Source organism: Urocitellus parryii, chromosome 5 (assembly GCF_045843805.1).
Source record: "Urocitellus parryii isolate mUroPar1 chromosome 5, mUroPar1.hap1, whole genome shotgun sequence".
Classification (NCBI taxonomy): domain Eukaryota; kingdom Metazoa; phylum Chordata; class Mammalia; order Rodentia; family Sciuridae; genus Urocitellus; species Urocitellus parryii.
In genome coordinates this window covers 84,934,211-84,955,510 of record NC_135535.1, presented here as the reverse complement: position 1 = coordinate 84,955,510, position 21,300 = coordinate 84,934,211, and the positions used below count along the sequence as shown (strand labels likewise).

The following is a 21,300-nucleotide window of genomic DNA, read 5'->3' as shown; positions in this document are numbered from 1 at the left end:
CTTTAATTTTAGACTTCTTTATAATACACTTCCCTTTATTAACAATAGTTGAGAACTGGCAATTTGGTTGCTTGAATAATCCGATTAACTGGGAAGTGTCAAATATGTCATGTTTAATTTTTAAGAATTGTAATAAAAGAGATATCAGAAACACAAAAATACAGAATTGCTCATACTAGCTCAGCATCATAATTCTCACAAGTTTGGTTGACTATTTCATTTATAAATTTTCAATAAGTATTTGAACATATTTTATGTGAAAGACACTGTACAAGAATACAAAGATAACCATTCCTTCACTCGTTCATTCACTTAAAAATTAGTTGACTGCTTTGAGAAATATTTATTGAGTCCCTATGATGTTCCCTATGACATTGAATGATCAAGCACTATTCTTAAAAACTGTATAATGTAGTAAGGGAGATAAATTCTAGCTAAAAAATTTCCAGAATAGGGTATATTATGTTAAAAACTCAGTAAAAGATAAAATGCATTAGGAATTCAGTAGCTATAATAACTATATTTCTGGGCTTACCTGTCCATTTGTATTTCAAAAGCCTGGTGTTATACCTTTTCTTAAGGTAATATCCATTTATGGTTTCACCTTGTGTAAAGCTGGCAGAGAGATCCTTTAAAAATTTTACTTCTTGGGTAATATTATTTGTATAATTGTCTTACCTGCTTTTTGAAATAGTATTCTAGCTTGCATATTCTAAACTCACCTAACTAAAGTTTCAAAATGTACTCCCTTTTTCTAGTATTTCAAAACTTGGCAAAAAGAATATTAATCTTATCTATGCCTTCTACAAGTTTATAATATTTTTTCACATAAGAGGAGTTCAATTTCATATTTTCTCAGGCAGTAACCCTTTTTCTTAGGTCATTTGATAAAAAGGTATTCACTTCTTAAGTTCTACTGAATATAACTTAATCTTTCTTGGATGATTTAGAAATCATTTTAGGATGTTTTACAGTGGCTTGGAGTCATTGCTGTCAATAGCTGTGGGTATAGGATGCGGATGGCATTAAAATTGGATTAGATTAAATTGATGGCAGAACTGGGTCATGCCCCAAATGCTACCTCCTTAAATATATCGATTTTCTGTCATTTTTTAATTTCTCTAAATTAAATAATGTACAAATTATACCATGGCTAATTTAGGTTCACAATAAATTAGAATTCATTTTGTCTACATGAGTGAAAGCACAGAGCTACAGTTTTATGTTTAATACACTTTTAATTAGTTCTGTAACAATAGAAAGCTAAGCAAAGTACTTACATTAGCTGCACCGAGAAGTATTAACGTAGGGCCAAGACCTATAGTATATATTGACCTGAGCATGACTGACACAAGAAAGGGCCGGATACCCACAGGCTTGGAGAAGAAAAACAGCATAGACGTGCAGATCGCAACTGCTATCCACAGAAGGACTGAGAACAATGGAGAGAGGGTACCTGTAAAATGTAGAAGAAATTTATTTTCAATGAGAATAAAACTAGAAAATGCTGAAATACTTGCTCCTCTATTTGAGCAAGTCAAGCCATGATGCACTGAATCAAAACTCTATATTCTAAGGAAATGTCTTTGAACACATTACTTACTGCATTACTAGAAAGTTTGTGATTAATTTCAAGCTACTTACTCACTAGTTAACCTCCTTCTATTAAGTCTGAGAATTCTCCTGTCTCACCTCTGGGAGTAATTTTCTAAGTGTTTTCCATAGACCCATCTCACTTGGAAATCCTAATTCAAAATTTATGATTAATGACTGTTAGGGGTATAGCTAAATCATGAGAAATCAGGCAACTTTTTCATTGAACTCATATTTTGTCTTGCTTCATTATTACCAAGTATCCATATTACATTTTCCTCTAAAAACAATCCAGTATGTAGAATACCTAATTTTTTTTTTATGAAATAAAGACAAGTTTGAACTGTTACAACACACACACACACACAGGTGTCTACGTCTGAATGTATATGTATGAGTGTGAGAATCTGAAGTCCAAAACAAGATTTAAAGAAAACGTAGAGCTATGCAATCATCAGAAAATAAAAAGTTTTTAAAAATGAACTCCATTACAAACAGAATTTCTCAGAAACAGCCCACAAAGGAGGTTTAAAATATCTTTCTTTTAAAAAGAAGTACAATTCAATGACATTTGCACTGACATGCAGAATCAAGGAATCCTCTGAAGGTTGTGTGTGCTCCATCTGCAGAAGTAAATCAAGGGGCAACATTCTTGGGCTGATTGGATCAGCTCTGGAACTTCAAACTCCTGTCCATAGGATGACATTGCCACAGGGGATACAACAAAATGGAGGTTTTCCCACAAATTCCTTTAGTAAGTATTCCATGATGACTCTTATTCTTTTGGCCACACCTGTTTTTATTATTTTATAAATTTATTTCTGCATACAAAACACCTTGAGTGCTTTGGGGTGGAGAGCTTTTGTCCTATCACTGAAACCTTGGGTTATCTGGCCTCCTTTTATGAATTCTGTATAGACTTTAGTTCATAGTGCTAATAAATTTCAAAAATAGACTGATACTGTCAGATGTTGTGTTAGTCAGCTTTTCATCACTGTGACCAAAATACCTGACATAAACAACTTAAAGGAGGAAAGATTTATTTGGGCTTGTGGTTTTGAGCTTTCCTTCCAAGGACAGTCAGGTCCATTGCTTCGGGCCTGAGGTGAGGCAGAACATGATGGCAGAAGGTGAAGCAGAGCCACGCTACGTACCTCATAGCAGACAGGAGGCAGACTGAGAGAGAAGGAGGTTGGGGACAATACATGCTCAAGGGCTCACTTCAACTACGTCCTACCTCCCTAAAATGCCATCAAATTATCAGAGCCCTCATGCTCCAAATACTTCCCCACAGTCCCATCTCTGAATGTTGCTGCCTTGGCTACATGAACCTTGGGTGGGAGCATCTGATATTCCAGATACAAATCTAAAAAAAGTTTACAACAAACAAAAAATATCAGTGAAGAGCATTAGTTTAGACATTAACTTCTGAAATGCTTGTTTTTATCATGTTGTCTCTTGCTATAGTCTGCATACAGTATGAGTGTGTTCCCCAGAGATTCACAGCCTGGAAGCCTGGGCCCTGGTATGATAGTGTTGCGGTGGTAAAATTTTTAAGAGGCAGGGCCGACTGCAAAGTAATTAGGTCATGAGGGTGCTGCCCTGGGAAGGAATTGATGCAGCTATCACAGGACCAACGCAGTCCTCTCCAAAGCAGTTGTTATAAAGTGAGGCTATCCTGCAGGCAGAGTTTTTGCACACGGTCATTGGTCATTTCCACATCCACCTTTCTGTAATGTTATGAGTTATAACATGTTATGTTGTGACGAGGGCCCTCACCAAGGGGTGAACAGATAGGACCATCCAATCTTGAACTCCAAGTCTCCAAAACTGTGAGCTAAATAAACTCTCTCTCTCTTTTTTTTTTTTTAATGAAGTACCCAGCATCAGGTATTTTATTATAACAGTACAAAATGAACTAACACATATTTTATAGCAAACAATGATGAAAAAAGATTGGGAAGAGAGGTTTGATATCCCCCATCATCAAATTTATCTGGCAAGATTAATTCAGGGATTGGGAAAGAAAAGGGGTAAACTTCCTGAAAGTTACATTCAATTTCTGTTTCCAGTGTTAACAAAATGGACATGCTACTTGTGTTTATTTTGATATTGGCTTATAATCATTTTGTGTCTACCAAAACAAAGCCCAACCACCAACTGCCTTGACATCACAGATCTCAATGGGGAAAAAAAAAATGCCTTTAGGGTCCTCTTATCCTTATTAGGACTTGGGTCTCCTTTAGAATGCAAACCCTAAGGGAGAGGGCCATCTCGAGGTCTGTCACAGGGCTTGTCTTGAAGCAATAAATTAAAGTTCATTAAGTAAACAAACAGAAACATACTCTGTGAGTTCATTTTAAGAAGGCAGTTAAGTCTATTTATAAACACTCCAAGTTGTAAAGCTTTACTTTCAAGTATATCAAAACCGCCAACATCTTCAAGGCACATTTAACAATTTTCTGTCAATCATGTGACTCTTCAGTGTCATTCACAATGTCTTGGTATGACATTCTTGAAGTCCCAGATTTGGCACAGATAGCCACACTGGGTGTTAATGCCTGATAAGGTAGCCACATCTTTACTCCTCTCCATATAGTATCAAGCTTGGTGATATTTCCTCCTGATTATACAAGAAATTAATAGCCATGTGCTTAAAATTGGTTGCTTTCTAGAAAGAATTCCAAGAGTGTCTCACACGTAGTTTAATGATAAATAATACATCCTTGAGGAATGAATTTAGAAGCTTAAAATTTATTTTAAATGACTAGTAATTGATAATGATAACTGTAATTTTATCTTCCATAAGAATGATCCTATTGTTTTCTATCTGAAGATTCAACACGAAAAAAAAAAAAGAAAAAGAAAGAAAGGAAATTAAAATATAAAACGTCTCTGACAAACTCTAGAACAGATTGTGTAGATTTTCAAAGCCAATCCTTACCCATTAAGGGGGAAGGTTATCTGTCTTCTCAGTACAGTATATTTCTACCAATTTTCTATAAGGAGCATGTATAATATTTATAATGGAAAATATTTTTAGAAATCCCCCTATACATTTTTAAATCTTAGAAAGTAGGAAGTTAAGCCTTTATAAAAGAAATTTTAGGCAGCAAAATTGGAAACTCAATTCAGTTCACATAATGGAACGCTGCTATCTACCTCAATCTACCTCATGCTAATTTGTTTATGGCTTCCTGTATAGAGCAAGCTGCTTCTTACTTCTTGGTCTCTCTCCATGGCCTCTGCCTCCCACATAGGTTCATAAGACTCTCTTGTTTTTTTTTTTTTTCTGCCTAGTCCATCTAAAGTAGACATCCATCCATAAATCCATGGGTTTTCCTTGTGTCTTTCTCAACTTTTGCTCCTTTAATCATACCAAGAACTTCATAAGGACAAGGACAGTTTTCCTAATATTAGAATTTCTAGGATCTAGCATGCTGCCTGAAATTTGGTGGTACCCCATCAATGCTTATGCTTATTAAATTGAATGCACTGAAATACCTTGAAGAATTTATTTATTTTTTAACACAAAGCACTTGTAGGGAAAAATAATTAGCTACAAAATTGAAATACACACATACACACACACACACACACACAAACATACTCATTTTTATAAAAATCACATGCTATCTTGCTATAAGAAATTCCAATGGCAAGATTCTCTCCACTGACTAGTCTGCTTTTGCCAAATGCAGTCCTGGGCAGAGAAAATTGGCATGGCCATCTTTAATTTCTGAGCAGATATCCAGGAGATTTCCTAGCATCAACAGCTGCTGTGCTAGCCTGAGGTGAGAGGACATTCTCTATCTGGAGTAGAGGACAGAGGGTACTTTTCAAGTTGTCCTCTAAGAATTGTCTTCCCCATAATATCTCCCTTTAATTACTGTATACCAGTGCCATGGCCAAAGGGGAACACTATTCTCTTAGTTAATATTGTATCCCCATTGTAAACCAGACTTGAGGCCTAAGAAATCCCCAGTGGCTCTGTTGTTATCAGGCTGGAAAATACACCTTGAGAAAGCATCAACAGCCCAGTCCCTCTGCCAGCCCCTCAGCTCTCATGCTCCCATTGGTCTCTGTGGCTCTAAAGTAACATGCATTAAGGTTTGGGGTTGGAAAGGGTGGCACACATTAATCAGAGGTCTCTTTTTTGGCTCAAGATTTATTAGGAGATTTCATGATCAACATAATCAATATCTACACACAAAATTATGAGGCTCTCAGGGTAAAATAGATCCCCTATATTTATTTACTTATTTTTCATTTTAAACTTCATTTGCAAACTCTTTAAGACTTATGTAATAGTTGCAAAAACAACGCCAAAAAAAAAAAAGATCCTCCATACCTTTTACTTAAATTCCTCAATGTCAACACCTTATATAACCAAAGATCAACATCATTGATGAGGCATTTTTTATCTAACCTACTTGACCAAAGTTGGCCATATGCCCAACTAAAATCATTTTTTGGGGATCACGATGCATTTAGTTGTCACATCTCTTTCATCTCTCTGTTTAATTTTTTTTTTGTAGTTGTAGATGGATGGAGTGCCTTATTTTATTAGTTTATTTTTATGTAGTCATGAGAATTGAACCCAGTACCTCATGCATGCTAGACAAGCACTCTGCCACTAAGCTACAGCCCCAGCCCTCTTTCATCTCTCTTAACTTGGACCATTCTTTAATTTTTGTCTTTCATAAGACAAAAAGAGACATAAGAGACTGAGGCTGTGGCTCAGTGGTAGAGCACTAGCCTAGCATGTGTGAGGTGCTGGGCTTGATTCTCAGCATCACATTAAAAAAAATAAATAAACAAAATAAAGGTATTGTGTCCATCTACAACTAAAAAAAAAAGAAATTAAAAAATAAGCCTGATAACTTTAATTACTATAATAATTACTAGCTGATTATTTTATAGAATGTCCCTGATTTGGAGTGTGTCTGAAATTTCCTCAGTTTACTCACCATTTTTGGCAAATGATGTTATATGTCCTTGTTGGTACCTTTTGTCAGAAGCCACATGATGTCACCATGTCTCATGACTGGCAACATGAAGATTGAATGCTTAAAGTGATTTCTACACTCTAAAGTTACCACTTTTCCTTTTGTAATTGGTAAGTATATCATGGGGAGACACTTTAAGACTCCGTGAACATCCTGTTTTCATCATATAGTTACCCCTTATTTTTAGCACCCATTATTGATTCTTACTGCTGTGATGTTTGTCAAGTGGTGATATTCTATTTCCATCATTCTGCCTATATTTTATTAACAGGAATACTATTATAAGGAAGAATTCTTTTTTCTCACTACAAATATGGATTTCTGGATTCTTTTTTTATTCCATGAGTTATAATGTGTCACTGTCAATAATTTTTTTCTCAAAGTTTTCTCAGATTTGGCAACGAGGAGGCCTTTTAAGTTAGATCCTGTGTTCTTACATGTCCCCATCATTTTTTTGAGCACATCTTAGAAGAATTTTAATGGTCACATAATCCATCTTTTAATGACTTCAAAGTGCTCCAGGAGAGTAATGGTTCAGCCTGTTCGAAAAAATTCAGCATCAAAGAGCTTTCACCACCAGCACAGAATTCTTCTCCAGACAGTTCTGGTGGCCAAGTGTAGTTATCAGCCTTGACTTTCCTTCCTTGGCCTTCCTAGAGATGCACAGTGTGCAGCTGAAGTTTGGAGACTATGCTGTGACCTAGATTTCAACCTTGCTCATGGAGTAATAACTAAATCACTCATCTGGAACTGTAATCTGATGACCAGACTCATCTTGGGGTTCTACATTACCCCTTTCTTCTAAATGCCAAACCCACACCCAGATAACTTTGAGACTGAGCCTCTCCTCGGTTGCTACTGTTAGTTCCTTTTCAAGGGAAAGTTTGCATCTACAGCTGATGATGGGGCACCAAGTTTTCCATGCTCGTGTTTGTTAGTCCTATTTCTTTTGGAGTCAGGAGAACAACTCCAAACCCATCTATACATGTGGTTTTTAGTCTTTGTTCAAGGATTAGTCACCTCAGAAACACCTTGAGAACTTATTTTTAAAATAGAATTATTAGGCAAATCTGAAACAGGTGAACCATCCATAGAACAAAGTACTCACTTTACAGGTTTTGTCAGGAAGATTCAATGAAATTATGTATGTAAAGTGCTGAGCATTTTGCCTGACCCAATCTAAATGGTAAATGACATCAGCCACTATTATTATTATCAATATTACTATTATAACTATTATCAGTCAGGTTAGTATTAAAAATACATCCGGTGTTCTGCTTTCTCCTGAATGAGTAAGGGACAGTGGTCCAGGTGGATGGCATTTCCCAACACCATTTCATGCATAATAGGTGGCAGCAAAGGCACCTCATCTCTGCTGGTCATGTCAGCGACATCATAGAATGGAACTGAGGGGACATGAGGTCATGTATGAAGGAGCACCTGCTATCTACATGCTTCCAGTACAATCTTTCATGAAGAAAGGTCCCATATTAGAAACAAAAGGTTTAGATTTCTACTCTGAGATCAGCCATCTTTGCCTAAGTTTCCATCTCTGCATCTGTCAAATAAAGGTTTGATACTGGATGAATTCTAGAGTTGCGTCCAACTCTAAAACTTTATGCTTCTATTAACTGGGACTCTGCCACCTAGTCTCAGCAGTCTGTGTGCAGATGATAGTGATTTATCATTTCATGCTGGACTTCTCTTGTCACAAGAGTTACACTCCTCAGGTGCCAAGAGTTCACATTAAAGGAGACCAAACACAGGGCCGAAGAGGCAGGCAATTTCCACTTCCTAGTGCAGTATGGATGGCCAAAGAGTTGCTACAGTTTTCACTGATATTTAACTCACGCATCCACCTTATTGACAAAGATTCTATCATTGGCAATGTCTTCTAACGAAAGAAAACTTTTTTTTTCATGACCACACAAATTGTAGCTAAAGGTTAAGACTTCAATATTTTTGTTATCTATAATGGACTTGTAAAACAGAAAATTTCTCCAGGATTCCCATTTTTTGTCTCACTTCCAGTTCATCTGAAATGAGCTTAAATATCTGTTGCTTTCATCATAACACCTTTCCAAGAGGCTTCCCTTGGTAGCATGAACATACTGTACCTTATAACAACCACAACTCAATTTTATCAGACGCTTAAGGAGTTGCTATAGGTAAAGCACTATTCTAAATGCTTTACCTATAGCAACTCCTTAAATTCTTACAATAATCCTGTAAATACAAAGCACTTTATAATTATCATTTGAGATACAAAAGTACTTCATAGTTATCACTTGCTAATTTTTTCATGCCCCCCCACTCTTTCCATGCCCACTGCAAAGACATTTACTTGTTTCCCTCACTTGTAATATATTTTCCCATGTGCACTGTCAAACTCAAACAAAATTTATTTCTCAAAACCCTTAAGTATATTTCTACCTTATTTCCCATTTCACTTAAAATGGTATTTATCTCACCTTTACCCTTAAAAAACCACATGCATTATTAGTTTAACAATACTAATTTCATAGTCAATATCCTTTATTCTCTATTATTATATTCTGTCTTATACTGTGCATTTTAAAGACCAAGATTATAAATATTCAACTTTCTATATTATTATATATAATATTATAGAATCAAAACCAAAAAATTATAGGTTGCATATATGTGCATGTATATATGAGATTTTTTTTTTGTAAAATTATATTCCTCTTGACCACAGTTTACTGAACACTCTACTTACATCATGCTTTCAAAAACAGAAAAATTTATTTAACAATAATTAAATTTTCCTTATTTCAGAGCTGTTTATGGTTAAGGAACCTATGTAGTATATTAATTTTAGAATTTTAAAACATTGATCATTTGAAGAGACAAGCACTTGCCTTCATCTCCATCATCCCCAAACGGGTAGAAGAGAGCAACTGCTAGATTGATGAACACGGCCAGGTTGAAAGAAATGCTCCCCCAGAGAGAGATATGTCTCGAGAACCAGAACAGAGCAGGGTTGTCTGGAAGCAGAAAGTGCAACGGGTCAGAATAGAAAATAAATCTGGATTTTAACAGGTAAGTCTAACTGAAATAATATTACATTAAATCCATTTTTGTCAACTACTATAAAATCATATTTAAGTAGACATCAATTATGTCTTAATTTATTGAAAATAATGAATATCACAGGGAGATTTCTATTATATTCCTTTTTTTTTTGTCCTTCAGCCAGTTTACACCTACCCTGCAGTACAAGACTGAGTAATTTTGCAATTATTAATGGTGGTCAGAAAAGGTGGTTCTGGCTAGGTGCAGGGACTACTTGGGAAACTGAGGCAGGAGGATGGCAAGTCCAGCATGGGACATTTAGTGAGGTCTTGTCTGAAAATAAAAAATAAAAGGGCTGGTAATATGGCTCAGTAGAGTGCCCCTGAGTTCAATTACAATTAAAAAAATTAAGTAGAAAAGGGGATTCTGTACTCTATCCCCAGAACTGATTAAGGGGGAAGGCAGCTTAGTAGCTGCCCGAGGTCCCTTTTAATGAAATGGTATACATCACTGTACAATTTGATAACACTGATGAACTGGTCCCATTCCCATGCCTTAAAAGTAAAAAACAAAAACAACAATAACAAAAGACCCTAGCACAGGTACCTCTACAATGAAAATTCCTGTGACACAGCTGTAGTTGCCTAAAATCGGAAACGTAATGCCACAGCACAGTTACTATTTACTGAGAACAAGTGATTTATACTATCTACATTTTAAACCACAATACTTAACAACTTGTTGGGTTTGAAACAGCAGAAAAAGATGAACTCTGCAAAAAAGAAATATCTCTAAGTGGGAGAGAGACTTTGCAGAACATTTTTAGAAACGGGACTGCATGTCTGTTATCAGAAAAGAATTAGTAAACACATCTACTGAATGTCATCTACCTTAACGGAAACTCACTTCTTTCTTTCTTTTTTAATTTGTTCTTTTTAGTTATACATGATAGTAGAATCTATTTGGATATATTCATACAAACATGGAACATATCTCATTCTAATTAGGATTGTGGCATGCAGTTTTAGACTCTCCTAGTAGCACGTTTGAAAGAAGTCAAGAAAGAAATTATTCTCCCTTAGCATTTTACCACATAGAACCATAAGGAATAAAGTGACATTTTATTTCAGAGGTTCACTGTGGTATATTCATATTCATCCATAGGAAAGTTTGTCAGATCCATTCTACTGTCTTTCCTATTTCTTATCCCTCCTCCCTTTTCTTCATTCCCCTTTGTCTAATCCACCAAACTTCTATTCTTTCCCTCCTCCAACCTTGTTGTAGATAAGCACCCACATATCAGAGAGAATATTTGACCTTTGTTTTTTTGGGATTGGCTTCTTCCAGTTAGCATGATAGTCTTCACATCTATCCATTTACTGGTGAATGTCATAAAGTCATTCTTTTTTATGGCTGAATTATATTCCATTGTGTATATATACCACAGTTTCTTTATCCATTCATCTGTTGATGGGTAGCTAGGTTGGTTCCATAGCTTAGCTATTGTGAATTGTGCTGCTATAAACATCAGTGTGGCTATGTCACTGAAGTATGCTGATTTTATTTCCTTTGGATGTATATCAAGGAGTGGGATAACTGGGTCAAACAGTGGTTCCATTCCTAGTTTTTTGAGGAGTCTCCCATACTGCTTTCCAGAGTGGTTGCACTAATTTGCAATCTGTTTATTGATTGGGTTTTTTGGGGTTTTATTTTTATTTTTATTTTTTGGTTAAGCTTTTGAGTTCTTCGAATATTCTGGAAATTCATGTCTTATGTGTAGGTGGCAAAGATTTTCTCCCATTCTGTAGGTTCTCTCTTTATGCTCTTGATGATTTCCTTTGCTGCGAAGAAGCTGTTTAGTTTGATATCATCCCATTTATTCTTTCTACCTCTTTTAAATAACTGAACAGACATTTAGTGCATTCAAGGTTGACTAGCAGCCCAATTTGCCCTAGGCACCACCACCTTTTGTTCTCTAACTTTTAATATCTTAACACCAGGATTAAAATACTGGAGTTAATTGTGGGGGAGGCCTATTGATTTTCAAGTAGAGGTTAGAAACTTTTCAGAGATACCCTGTGAATCCCCATCTAGCGCCTGCTGTTCCGTACATGTTGTTTTTCTTCCCTTGGGATGGAATATTTCATGCTAGAAAAAGCTAGCCATGGCATTGTATTGACTAATATTCTGCTTTTTAAAAATGAGGACTCCTAGTTCACAAATGATGGAAATGGCTGTTTCCAAATTTTAAAGTGAAATGTGCTTTGGAAATAATGTTCAGATTCTGTTCAGACATAACAAGATATTTATGTAAATAAAAAGCACAGAGTCCAGGGCAGCTCACTATTCAATTTGCTTTTTGGTCAGGAGAAAATGCATGTTTTTCAAATGTCTCAGATAAAACTACTGAGTCCTTACATATATTTGGGACACTCAAAAATGTCACTTTATTCCTTAGGGTTCTCTGTGGTAAAATGCTAAGGGAGAATAATTTCTCTCTTGACTTCTTTCATACGTGCTACTAGGATGAGTCTAAAAATGCACGCCACAATCCTATATCCAAAGATGTGGTTCTCAAGCTAAATTCAAGTTCATAAATCATACTCACTAAGGTTCCTAGAAAACTAGAAGGATGAACAGAGGCCAGCTTATATGGGAAACCTCTCCTAAAGACAAAACAAACAAACAAAAAAAAACCACCAAAAAACCTAATTGAGAGCTTCCCCCTACCAATTTTTGTTAAAAATTCACGATATCCCTTATCTGGGAAAATAAATTAAAATTTATTTAAAGTTAAAAAAAATTAAATATTAAAACTCAGTGTTTCCAAATAGATTGGAGGTCTGAGATATAAGTAGTGAGAATGATTTTTAACTGTAAAGTTATAACACTTGCTCTCTCTGAATACAGGTGTATGAAAGGTTTGGCTTATTTGATATGGAAAGGGAACCTATGTTAAAAGAAAGGATGACTCTCAGAAAAACACCGGACAATCCATTCAATCCCAGGACAATAGAGAAGAGCATGAGGAGTCCACTGGTGCTGACATCCCCCCACCCTGTTCACTGACTATCAGAGGCCAGTGGTGCCTATTCATGGACTTCAAACCTGCAGCTGCCCAGTGGTTGAAACTTACAGCTGCAAACTTGCATTTCATAACATGTATTTAAAAAATAGGATCATCACTGACAGGCAATGTGTAATCAGGCCTTTCTGCATTCATGCAGTCACAGGTACCTGTTTCCACTTATAGACTTGGCTTACACTCTTAAGTCTGTAAGTGGCTTCAGTGACATCAGACTGGAAAGAAATTTAAAAACTATTTAAGTGAATTGGCATCATGTGTCCCCAAAGTACCGACTTATCTACTGCTATGCACAGAACTAGTCCTCTCAGGTCTTTGTACTTACTCCTGATTTTCTTTTGCCACTTCATCTCATTGTAGAGATCTTCTGTTTGCTGGAAGAAGTCATTCACTTTGCTTCCTTGTTCATCCCTCTCAGTAGTATTGAACACACGGCACTTGGATTCACGAGTGAGGAACTCACAAATATTGGGGACAGGAAAAACAATTTGCTCCATGGTCCTATCATGCCGAACAATCTGAAAACAATAATTTGCATTTGATTTTAGCCTTTTGCACACCCGAGTCTTAGACTATTATTTAATTTTCAGCATGAGTTTATTGACTAATATTTTATGAATCCAGTATGAAAAAAAAAATGTGCTGGCTTAAAATCCCTAAAATAGTCCTTTACTGTACTTTATTTTGCATTTTACCTTTAAATAAAATAAGAGCAATTAATTGACATCGTAGCATACTGTATTACAAATAAGAAAAAAATAATCTTTCATTCTGAGTTAGCATTAAAGTTTTGCCATCTATTTTTTTTTTCATGAAGTACACCAGAGAACGAAGACTGTCTTAATTAGCAGGTGACTGGCTGTCGCCTCAAACCCAGCCCTTAGCATATTTGTGTTTTATTCCTGGTCTGTTCTTCCTGAGTGGGATCTTGGGTAACAAGTGACATTCAAGTGCATCCTCAGTTCTACAGGGAAAGGTGTTTTATATTATTAAAGTGTTCTCCTATGCATGGCAAAACCTATTTTTGTAGGAACAACACTGTTTTTAAGCATGTGCCCACACACGTATAGTCATTATTTTGAACACCCCTTAATTGGTATTTGTGACCATTTAACTTTAGACCAAAAACGACGCTGAATATTTTCACACAGATTCACTATGTAACAAAGAATTTATGAAGCTTAAACTTCAAGGTTCATTTCAAGTCCTTAGGAATTAATAAGGATTGGTCTAAATACAGAAGAGTAATTTTATTTCCCTTTGCCATTGACTAGTTTGGGAGTGGGCATATGACCTAACTCTGGAAAATGAGGCATAAGAAGAAATCTCTAGGGGCATGGGGGTGGTGGTGGGTGTTTCTAGAAAAGATTTTACTTCCTAATAAAGGCAGAGAGTCACCTGGGACAAAATAATAATGGCCCCAAACCAAACACAGAAAACACAAGCTTTGTTTTGTTTTTTGTTTTATACCCTGCACCCTCTTTCTTTTTGTTTAGAATAAAGGGTGGTATAAAGGTGTGGACCTTGAAACTCTGCAGCCTTGAGGCAAGGTGAAAGAAGAAACCTAGCAGAAGCATGAAAAGCCTACATGCTTGAATCAGTTGTAGGAGTGCTTACACCTCCAGACCTCCCATCAGTTGATAACATGTTTTTGTTGTTTGAATAACTGTGAGTTGGTATTCTGTTAAACTTATAATTGAAGATATCCTACACAATATGTGGTCTAGTCAAACTACAAGGTAGAATACTGACATAAAGCAAACAAGATAAAATTTAGTAGTGGTAAATAAAACTTCCTGCACATAGACTAAAAATCAATTATATAAAATAATTGGACATATACGGTGTGGTAAGCAACCATCTGAAAAATTTTTAAAAAACGTTTACTTGATTAAAAAGTGTCAAACACTAAAAAAATCTCAGGGTGCATTAAAGAAATGGAATCTTGATTATTATAAGACAAGCTATTCAGTCCCTTTATGAAATGTCATGTTTAATTCTGGTTGTCACATTTTACAAAGGGCATTGACAAACTGGAGGGATTACTGAAGTAAATGGAATAACTTAATTGAAAAGAGCCAAATATGGTTAATTTTTTCCACAAATCATTCAACAAATGCTTATTCAGTTTTTAGGTGAGGAGCTTTGGGGAAATCAAAGTTGAAAACAATGTGAGCACCTATCTATAAGAACCTGAGGTTTAGCAATCATGACAGTTCTTCAAATGTCACCACCAAGCTACCATGCTGAGAGTGGAGGAAATATTCTCAACAGAGAGTAAACTTTATAATGAGCTAGTGAAAATTCTTTGTTTAAGAAAAACCTTTCTGATTATTAGGATTGTTCCAAATTAAAGCAATGTCCTTCAGAAGAACTGAGATCTCTGTTATACAAAGAATTTAAAGTAGAAGCAACATCACTACAGGGCAATTCCTTCTTAGACAGACACATAGACATGAGACACTTTCTATTTCCTAGGGTCATTAATTTATCTGTAAAATTTATTTACAGATAAATTATTATCCTCAATAATATCAATGATTATAGTTACGCTCTGGATACAATGTTTAGTTTTGGAAATACAAAGATATTTGAGACCAGTCCCTGTCTCAAACTGAAAACAAGTGAAATATACATAAAGCCAACAATACTCCAGAGTGTGATTGGCATTGAACTAACAGAAGGACTAAAGTGCTATGGAAACTGCTATGGAAACCTGGCGGGGGGTGGAATTAGTGAATGCCTGGAGGAAGAAGGGGAGCCCCCTCTGAGAAGGTCATTTAAGCTGATTTTTGAATGAACATGAGAACTGGTCAGTGTGAAGAATTGATACCATCAACCCAGACCCCTCCTTTGAAACCTGGACTTCTATGTTGAATTTCATGGGTGTTTCACACTCACCTCAAATTCAGTTTACCTAAGAATGAACAAATAATCTACCTTTTAACAGCAAAAATTCATTCTCTCCCAGGATTTCCATACATGACACCAACTTTTGTCTGTTTATTCATCCTACAGCCCAGGGGCATCCTTTTCCACACCATTTTACTAATTTTACACATGCGCTATAGTTTGGAACCCAAAGGTTCATGTGTTAAAAGCCATTCAAGGTAGTGAAACTTTGGGGAGTTTGGGACTAGCAAGAGGTCCTCAGACCTAAGGAATCATGCCTTTGAAGAAACAGAAGGTATTGTTCTTCTCCTCTTCTCCTTTTGCTTTCTGGATAATGAGTGGTTTTGCTCTACCATGTGCCCCTTCCATGATGTACCACCCGCTACAGGCCCAAAAGCAATGGGTCCACCCAAATATGAACTGGATCCTCGAAAATCATAAGACAAAATAAACCTTTTCTTTTTAGTAGTTAATTATCTCAAGTATTTTTTTATAATGACACCAAAACTGACTGATACAATGTACAATCCAAATTAATCCCTGTTAGGATGTCTATATATGTGGATATATAACTGTATATAACTCTACCTATATGTGTGCAAATGTGTGTGTGCATATAGTTTGAAACCCAAAGTTTGGAGGTGTGTGTGTGTGTGTGTGTGTGTGTGTGTATTTGCATGTACATATATTCTCCAATCCAACCATCTTCAATACTACCATCTCTCACCTTTCCTATTATCACATGATCTTGTCTGATTCACCTGTCTTCCCTAATGCCTTCTCTTTCTAAATTTTTCTCCAAATAGCAACCAGAGTGCTCTTTTTGTAAGAATCATCCCCTCCCTGTGCTCTTTCACATTTTGTCTTCATTCCCTTTTTCTATCTGAAGCCTTCTTCTTGATCATTAGTAAAGAGAAACTTGTATCCAATCTGTAATCTATTCTTGATGGCAGCCTTCTTTATGAAATCTATCCTGAAAAATTTCAGGCACAATTAATTGCTGTTTCCTCTGCACTTCCTTGAGCCTTGTTTATATACTTACTGCACAGAATTATCTTCCATATGTGTGAATTGGTAGTGAGTGCTCAGTAAACATTAACAGAATGAATTTATAGCTCTCTCCTCACTGCTGGGAATCAATAAAACCACCTTCAACAGCAGCTCTCATCTCTCATAGGTATAAACAACCCCCTCTCTCATCTGCCCACTCTGCCTGCTATTCCCTGATCTCTTCTGATCTCCTTGCTCGGTACTTTGGTTTCTGAGACCGTCCTCAGGACCTTCATGACTTGATGATCTATTTGTATTAATTCTTTCAGCCTCCTGACTCCCAGTTCCTAAGCACCAGATGTAGTGAGCAATATTTTGGCTCCAGGTCCAGCTTCTGGGCTGCTCTAGGTCAAGTTTGACTCCAAAGCTGTGGTACTGTTAATGCTTACAAATGTGAGCAAGGAATTCATTTTGCCACACAAAGTAATAATGCTCATTATTCCAAAGATTTGGCAATAGTAAAAAATAAGGTACAACTACTCTGCTCACTTCTGCCTGATTAGTTCTGCCAACTAGTGTCAAAATGATACCATAGCTAGTAAATGACAGCCATACGGGTCTCCCAATATATAATGATAAGTGCATTTTGACTCACACCTCCTGAACTCCCACTGGCCATTAAATAAAATTAAATAATATCTAATCTGAGGGGAGGGGTGGCAAGGGATCAATTGATGCACACTGAAAATGGAAATTGTTGAACCTTTCAAGTTAACAGTCATATGAAAACGTCTTCTACACTTCTATTTTCCTAAGACACACAGAGATCTCTTTTGCATTAAGCCTTCCACAATTTTAAAAAGTAACATTTTCTAGAATCATGACTTCTATAATATTTATCCTGTCTCTAAAATATCACTGCTCTGCAATGATTGTGTCTACAATCAAACAACAAAAATAAAATCACTCTATTAATTTTAGAAAACAATTTACATATAGTTCTGGTAAAGGAAGAAAAAAGATAACTTTGAAAGATATGCACCTCCATTTCTTATAGATCCTCTTTTAGTATATACTTTTCAGTTTAAATCACTCAATGCTGCTTCATCGCTCTAGGAAAATATATGAAAATGGACTCAAATAGAAAGTAAACATGTTTTTTTTTTTTTCACAGTTGGTCCCTTTCAAGAAATAGTAGATGGTTACCTCGATCTGGGCGGTGTGGTTGGCATAATATTTTAAGGCTTCATCTCCTTCATCTGGATCTGATCCCGGTTTGAGCATCTGCTGTAACAGTTTGTTGTGGCGGGCCAACTAGAGAGGGAAAAGGATAAAGGTTTGAGATATTTTCATTTCCCCTTTCCTGGTTCACACTTCAAAATTCCTTTGTCCATTTGTAGATACAACTTCACAGTCCTGGGGTAAATGGCAACTAGTTATATTTCCAGAAAGTAGGTCTATATTTGAAAGGCATAAATAATCAAGTCACTAAGGATCAGCTGTCAACATTTGTTAATTAAATTTATGCTTTCAATAAGTATATGATTGTGCCAGGAAAAAGAAATGTCCACAGTGATACAGATGTAAATAATATTCCCTGTAATAAATTTAAACTACATTCACAGATCAAACTGCCTGATCAACAGTGCAATAGATCAGAGGGTAGTGGAAGTAATATAAAGGGTAGCTTCCTGGTGGGCATAAGTAGTCCTCTGTATTTCAGAGGATTTCTCTTAAGGCATCTAATCAAAGTTTCCCATCAGTAGTTTTTTACTGAAGTCCTTTGCTTTATCATCTTAAGTCTGTCAAAATTGGCACTTCATGGGTATAGATTTCTATTTTACTGTAATTGAAACTGGGCATTTAAAAAAACAAAAAATTCATCTTAAATTATTTCAAGCTACTACTGTAAATCATTCAAGAAAATCATTTCCTGATTTTCATTACTACTGTAGAAGTAATCTTTCTCTCTTATTTAAACGTTTAAGATATTTGCTGGCTTGTTCTCTTACTTTGTAGATAATTAGTACCTATTGCCTTTAGAAGTCTCTTTTATTGTTGTCTTGAACAATTCCTGAGACCTTGCAATGTCTTTAACCTTTCAAATGTTCTCTTCCTTAAGTTCCCCAAGGATTGCTAGTGATATTCTGCTATATAATTCTTTTACTACTAGCACAGTACACGTGTCTTTTCTGTGTCCTAAGCATTTTAAGTACATGATCTCATTTAGTCCTACTAAGAAATCCTGGGGTACATACTATCATTATCACTAACTCATAGAAAATGTGAAACTTGTCTATAATAACATAACTATAAATCAGTAGAGCCAGTATTAAACTCAAAACAATATGGCTCCAGATTCCGTATTTTATCAACATTATAGAGCAATAAACAAGTCCTTCATTATTTATGAGATCTTAATATAAATATTAACTAGATAGAATGGAGATACATTTGAAATAACAATCTAGGACCAATAAAACCAAATGAGTATCTTCCTTGGAAGTGATAATTTGGTGAGTTAAATATTCATTCCATTGATGCTGCTCTAGAACAAATAATTTTCAAAATTATTATTTTAGAATTGACTTTCAGGAACTTTTGTAAATCATTCAAGAAAATCATTTCCTGATTTTCACTTATATTTTATATTCAACTAAATGTATAAAATTTTATTAGAAACCATAGTCATGGAATTTGTTGTGACTTATAGGTGTTACTAAAAATCTAAATGAGTTTCAATGGATAAAATTATTGCCACCATTCAGGCACATTAGCAAGTGGCAAAAAGTGGACAGTTCATCAAGGTAAAACTGGCATGATTTATTTAAATATTGAATCTAGGGCACAAGAAGAATTAAGGATGTGTTATGGTTTAAATCTGAAATGTCCCCCAAAAGCTCCTGTATGAAGGCTTGGTCTCCAGCTGATGGTGTTCTTGGGAGGTGGAAGAGCCTTTAGGAGTGGGGAGCCTACCTAGAGGAAGCCAGGCTGCTGGGAGTGTGCCCTTGAGGGGAATCTTGGGACCCTGCCCCTTCCTACGATGCAAGTAGTTTTGCTCCACCATGGCTTCCGCCATCATGCTCAGCCTCACCACAGGCATCCAGAGCAACAAGGCCAAGACTTGGCCTTGGAACTGAAACTTCTGAAACTACAAGCCAAAATAAATCTTTCTAACTTTTAAGATATTTATATCAGATATTTTGTTATGGTGCTGGAAATCTATCACAGGCTGACTCTAAAATTACTGACATGAGCAATTAAGTTTAGAAATGTCATTTACTAAGAGGAAATACAAAGAAAGCAAATTTAGGGGCAGAAAGTCAGGATTTGGGTCTGGATACCTAGAAACTTTCAATGTCACCCTATAAAGGCGACATGGATCACACTGTTGGATGGGTTTGTCAAAAGTTCTAGGGAGAGATAAGGGCTTGATTATATATTTAGGGTTGTCAGTGGTAACAGTTATAGGAAACCATGGTCTAAGCCTCCACATTAGGCACCAAGAGACCAGCCTAAAACTCAACATGGTGTCAATCATGCTAAAGCTCCATGGCATCAAACTGAGACTAAATTATCATTTGAACTTCCAAGAATTCAAGAGAAAGGTAAGAGCCAAATTCTCCAACAGGCCAATTTCAATCTGTGTGACAATGAAGTTCTCTTTATTTTATTTTTTGCTTTTTAGTTCTATTTTAATCTTTACTAAGTAATATGAAGTAACCTCATGTCAACCAGTCAGTTGTTTTTCTGTTGTCTATTTCCCTGCTCCTGTGTTACAGGGAGAGTAACTTTAAATGACCAGTCCACTTTTTGTTCTTCATTCCTGTTTTCCTCACCCCTGTTCTGTTGATAAAACCAATGTCTTTGCAATTATCCAACTTTATAAAGAATAAGTACTTCCCAAGTCTAGGAAAAGTATTTCCTGTGTCTTGAATCACAAATAAAGCTAATCAAGATTTCTAAATAAAATCTGCTATAATTTTGGTTTTTCATGTCACAATATGGCTGACATTTAAAATCATGAACCTCAGTGAAATCATCGAAAAGTGAGTTTAGACCAAGAAAAGAGCTCTATGAAATTCAAAAGAGATAAAGAAGATGAAAACCATTGTCAAAGAAGAGTGAGAAAGCTGGGTAGGCATGCAGACACAAAATAGTGCAATGGAACTTCTGGAAGCCAAGTGAAGAAAGAATTTCAATGTGGAGGGAAGGACCACGGGCATCAAATGCTGCTGATAAGCAAGTGGAATGAAGCCTGGGAAGTGTCATTCTGTTTGGTAACTGATAAGCTTGATAGCAGCAGTTCCAGGTGGTGAGGGAAGAAAAGTGTAGTGAGTTTATGTAAGAATGGGAGGAGAGGAGATAAAACCAGTGAGTGTGAGTACAGGAAACTCTTGAGGACCACTGCTTTGGGGATAGCCAAGGAATAGCTTGCAGAAAAGTCCGAGTTTACTGGAAACGCTGCAAAAATTTTTGCACTGGATTTCGGATTTCATTGATACTGGGAAGGACTGATCCTTTCACCAGTCCTACTTTGCCCCCCAAATTTGGTTTTCCTAGATTCAAGCATTCACTTGCAGGAACACTTTTAATTTTTAGGCTAGCTAGACAAGGAGAGGGGCAAAAGGGAGCTTTTGGTTTTAAATATAGGAAACGTCAGGCTTGATTTTGAGAGAACAGGAACAATTACTG

General features: G+C 36.1%; 1 protein-coding gene across 2 annotated transcripts in view; it reads right to left on the bottom strand.

The window, feature by feature from the left end:
- The window catches only part of Itpr2 (inositol 1,4,5-trisphosphate receptor type 2), a 479,802-nt gene that overhangs the window by 83,410 nt on the left and 375,092 nt on the right, over positions 1 to 21,300 (bottom strand). For both annotated transcript variants that reach the window (XM_077799170.1, XM_077799171.1), the window contains 4 exons: positions 17,812 to 17,919; positions 13,049 to 13,241; positions 9,485 to 9,610; positions 1,281 to 1,456 (listed from right to left, as the gene is read on the bottom strand). In XM_077799170.1, coding sequence (XP_077655296.1) covers positions 1,281 to 1,456; positions 9,485 to 9,610; positions 13,049 to 13,241; positions 17,812 to 17,919 — 603 coding nt within the window. The remainder of the gene's footprint in view (positions 1 to 1,280; positions 1,457 to 9,484; positions 9,611 to 13,048; positions 13,242 to 17,811; positions 17,920 to 21,300) is intronic.